The 4949-nt window shown below is 39.6% G+C and overlaps 1 protein-coding gene across 1 annotated transcript in view; it reads right to left on the reverse strand.

Annotated features, from left to right (window-relative positions):
* Positions 1 to 395: 395 nt before the first annotated feature.
* CHL1 (cell adhesion molecule L1-like) overlaps positions 396 to 4949 on the reverse strand; it is a 41517-nt gene continuing 36963 nt past the window's right edge. Inside the window, exons 17-18 of the mRNA XM_008589641.1 lie at positions 3760 to 3820; positions 396 to 612 (exon numbers count right to left, since the gene is read on the reverse strand). Of these exons, the coding sequence (XP_008587863.1) occupies positions 396 to 612; positions 3760 to 3820 (278 nt within the window). The remainder of the gene's footprint in view (positions 613 to 3759; positions 3821 to 4949) is intronic.

Raw genomic sequence — 4949 nt, forward strand, 5'->3', positions numbered from 1 at the left:
GTGCACTAAGTAGGTACTTTGGATTCAGTTGAGATGAACCTAAATACAAGATTTGTTTTGTGTTCTGCATTTTGAGCACCTGAAAACAAAAACAAAAACAAAACATGGGCCTGAAGTGCTGGGTATTTTTTTTTTTTTTGAAGGCAGTGCTATTTTTCTCAAATAATTGCAGGATGTTGAATTCTGGATGAAATCTTAGGCCAACATGTTTCTTTTCCTATGTTCAAGTTCTTGCTCCCTTGAGCAGAGAAATATGAAGGTCTCAAATAATTGCAGGATATTGAATTCTGGATGAAATCTTCGGCCAACATGTTTCTTTTCCTATGTTCAAGTTCTTGCTCCCTTGAGCAGAGAAATATGAAGGGTTGGAGTGATATTGTTTACATGTGTTTTGTTTATGCCCGGAGTGGAAATGTTGCTGTAGAACTTCCATTGCTTTCAACAGATCCTTTCTCCTTAGATCCAGTATAAGCTCCAATAAATGATCCATCTTCATTGAAGAGACCGTGGTCTCCCTCTCCATATTCGACTAAGCTGTCAGCACTTTCTGTGGCCTGCATGTCCCTATTAAGAGACCGAAGGCTTCCTTTGAGAGGTTTTTCATCACTGTCACTAGAAAACAAGACAGAATAGTTCAACAAAAACTGACATTCATGTTCACATAAAGCAAGACTTGTTCATAAGTGCTAATAGGTCTTATAATTTTCAGGACATTCAAATTAGCATGGAAGACAGGTATATAAAGCCCAAATAACACTTTCACAAATAAATGTTTAAAATGTCATGATCAATTTGCGTCATTCAGAGTAGTTAAGAAATGATTTTCTGTTATTCACAACACTTCTGCTTCCCTTTAAAATTGGGAGCTTTTGTGGAACATGTGGAGATTCAACCTGTTCACATACATAGCAGCTTGAATCCCCCAAAATTCCTATGTTGAAAGCTAGTCATCAAGATCGTGTTTCTAGAGGTAAAGTCTCTGAGAGGTGATTAGACCAGGAGGGTTGAGCCCTCATGAATGATATTAGTGTTCTTATAGAAGAGGCCCCAGAGAGCTGCCTCACCCATCACATGGGACACAGAGAGAAGCGTCCACTTTCTATAAACCAGAAAGTAGACCCTCACCAGACACCAAATCTACAGGCAACTTGATCTTAGACTTCCAGACTCCCAAACCGTGAGAAATAAATTTCTGTTGTTTATAAGCCACTTGGTTTATGGTATTTGGTTATAGCAGCTTAAATGAACTAAGAAGATAAATGTTATATTCCTTGCTTTCATAAACTTTTGGAGCTCCTGGCTCCAAAGTCTTGATCTTCTGTCTTTACTTTGGATCCTGTACATTCTCCCATATCCTTTCAAAAATTTCTCTTTTGTGTGGGTTAATCAATCAAATTCTGTTTCTTGAAACCAAAGAACTTTCTTTCATACAGTCAACAAACTCAGGTTTCTTAAATTAAGAAAAAAAAAGGAAATGTGTGATATTGTGATATTTTAAGAACACAAATACCATCATATACTGTACTTATAATGTGGGTTTTATTCTTCAACAAAAGCAATGCTGAGTTAATAAAACGTCAACAAAATGATACAATCATCTAAATTTCTAATCATGACTTTTTTAAGTACCAACTATTACTATTACACAATGAAGCTGTACATCAAATAAAATGATTTTATAAAATTTAAAAAAGGAAGAATTTGGAAAAAATATAATTAAAATGTCTATTGAGGTATTTATCAATGTTGTTCATCAAATATGTCTAGTTCTCAGCTTTCTGGGAACATGGCAGGTTGTACTTCTCTGCACATTCTGAGTTAGGCATCACCAGGTAACTTGTTTTGACCAAAGAAAAGTGAGTAAAGGTAACATGTTACTTCCAAGTTGGACAGAGCCAGTGCTTAATTTGTCCTGTTCCATCTCCACTGCTGTGGTGACCTAGATCCTCATTCAGCAGCCAATTCTCTTAAAGGCCTAAGATAACCAGAAAAATCTGTGTTGGACACACAACCAGAGGAAGAAAAAGGTTTTGGAGTTGTTTTGACAATAGCATAACAACCCTGACTGATATAGTAACTGGCTCAGAATTAGAATATCGCAGTTACAAAAACAAATCAAAAATAATAATGATAATAAAAAAGAAAGAAAAGAAAAGAAAAAAAGGAAAGGAAAGGAAAGCAAGAAAAGAAAAGATGTGGCATTAGCATAGGACCCAGGCAACAAGTAGTGCAGAGAAATAATGAAGAAACTATTACCAGAAATTAGAAGGATAAGAATTCATGTTACACAAGTATCTAGCAGAACTACCTCCTGGGATAAGGTGGAGAATAGACAATTTTCCTGATCAACGTGTAGTTTGGGGGAAAGAGGTTGGAAAACATTAATTACTATAAAGGGATGCCATATAAATAATGCAGGGGCTGGTGATACCTGTCTTTTTAAAGAAGCAACAGAGTATAGGGAAATAAGTTTTTGGCAAGGCATTTTAATTTTTTTGCCTATAAAATTGAACTAATACTAAGTAATAGTCTTTCAAAAGTATTTTGAACTGTTGTCATAGATCTCTAATGATCCCTCGTCAACAAAATGATACAATCATCTAAATTTCTAATCATGACTTTTTTAAGTACCAATTATTACTATTACACAATGAAGCTGTACATCAAATAAAATGATTTTATAAAATTTAAAAAAGGAAGAATTTGGAAAAAATATAATTAAAATGTCTATTGAGGTATTTATCAATGTTGTTCATCAAATATGTCTAGTTCTCAGCTTTCTGGGAACATGGCAGGTTGTACTTCTCTGCACATTCTGAGTTAGCCTGCACACTCTGAGTTAGGCATCACCAGGTAACTTGTTTTGACCAAAGAAAAGTGAGTAAAGGTAACATGTTACTTCCAAGTTGGACAGTTAGAGCCAGTGCTTAATTTGTCCAGTTCCATCTCCACTGCAATGGTGACCTAGATCCTCATTCACCAGCCAATTCTCCTAAAGGCCTAAGATAACCAGAGAAATCTGTGTTGGACACACAACCAGAGGAAGAAAAAGGTTTTGGAGTTGTTTTGACAATAGCATAACAACCCTGACTGATATAGTAACTGGCTCAGAATTAGAATATCGCAGTTACAAAAACAAATCAAAAATAATAATGATAATAAAAAAGAAAGAAAAGAAAAGAAAAAAAGGAAAGGAAAGGAAAGCAAGAAAAGAAAAGATGTGGCATTAGCATAGGACCCAGGCAACAAGTAGTGCAGAGAAATAATGAAGAAACTATTACCAGAAATTAGAAGGATAAGAATTCATGTTACACAAGTATCTAGCAGAACTACCTCCTGGGATAAGGTGGAGAATAGACAATTTTCCTGATCAACGTGTAGTTTGGGGGAAAGAGGTTGGAAAACATTAATTACTATAAAGGGATGCCATATAAATAATGCAGGGGCTGGTGATACCTGTCTTTTTAAAGAAGCAACAGAGTATAGGGAAATAAGTTTTTGGCAAGGCATTTTAATTTTTTTGCCTATAAAATTGAACTAATACTAAGTAATAGTCTTTCAAAAGTATTTTGAACTGTTGTCATAGATCTCTAATGATCCCTGGTTTTCAATGGTTTCTGCCTCATGGAATTTAAGCCTTTGTTTAATCCACTCCCCTTGAGTGTGGGCTGAACTTCCCAACTCACTCCTACAGAATATAACAGAAGCGATGGGATATCACTTCCAAAATTAGATTACAAAAAGACTGCGGCTTCCAACCTGGGTGCTTTCTCTTGCTTGCTTACAATCAGGGAAGCCAGCTGCCCTGTTGTGAGCTGCACTATGGAAAGGTCCACAGGGCATGGAATTAAAGATAACCTCTGGCCTTTAACAGTCTGTATGGCATTGAATTCTGCCAATAGCCACATGAGTGGCCTCGGAAATGCATCCTGCTCCAGGTGAGCCTTTAGATGAGACCATAGCCCTGGTCAAAACCCTGCTGAAACCTCAGGAGAGACCCTGAGCCAGAGGCACCCAGCTGAACCATACCCAAATTCCTGAGCCAAAGACACCACGAGAAAGATTCCTGACTCACAAGGTCTTTGAGATAATAAAAGTTTGTTGTTTTAAGCTGCTGAGTATTGGAGGTAATTGTTATAAGGCAACTGATAACTAATACAATAGTAATGAACACAATTTGTAAAGTTCCAAAATCCATCCTTCCTTCCTTCCTTCTTTCCTCCCTTTCTCCCTCCTTCCCTTCCTTTCTTTCATTTTTAAAGATCCTTATTCTTGAAAGAGTTTGAAGTTACTATCAAGAAATACAAAAATATAGGGCTGGCCTGGTGGCGCACTGCTATAGTGCGCCGCTTGGGAAGCATGGCGGCGCTCCCGCCGAGGGTTCGGATCCCACATACAGACCGGTTCCCACTCACTGGCTGAGCGAGGCGCGGGAGCACGAGGGTTGCGATCCCGTTGCCGGTCCCGGTCCAGTACGGGGCGACACTGAGGGTTGCGATCCGTTGCCGGACACGGAAAAAGACAAAAAAAAAAAAATACAAAAATATAAAAAGAGAGCATCGGGCCGACCCTGTGGCGCTCTCAGGAGAGTGTGGCTCTGGGAGCGTGGCAGCGCTCCCGCCGTGGGTTCGGATCCTATATAGGGATGGCCGGTGTGCTCACTGGCTGAGCGAGGCGCGGGAGCACCGAGGGTTGCGATCCCGTGGCCGGTCCCGGTCTAGTACGGGCACAACACTGAGGGTTGCGATCCATTGCCGGTCACGAAAAAAGACAAAAAGAAAAATAAAAAAAATAACAGCCTTGTTAGGGCTGGCCCGGTGGCGCACTGCTATAGTGCGCCACTTGGGAAGCATGGCGGCGCTCTCGCCGAGGGTTCGGATCCCACATACAGACCAGCCGCTCACTGGCTGAGCGAGGGGCGGGGGCAACACCCCGGGGTGCGGGCCCGC

This window comes from Galeopterus variegatus, unplaced genomic scaffold (genome assembly GCF_000696425.1).
Source record: "Galeopterus variegatus unplaced genomic scaffold, G_variegatus-3.0.2 Scaffold5563, whole genome shotgun sequence".
NCBI classification, from domain to species: domain Eukaryota; kingdom Metazoa; phylum Chordata; class Mammalia; order Dermoptera; family Cynocephalidae; genus Galeopterus; species Galeopterus variegatus.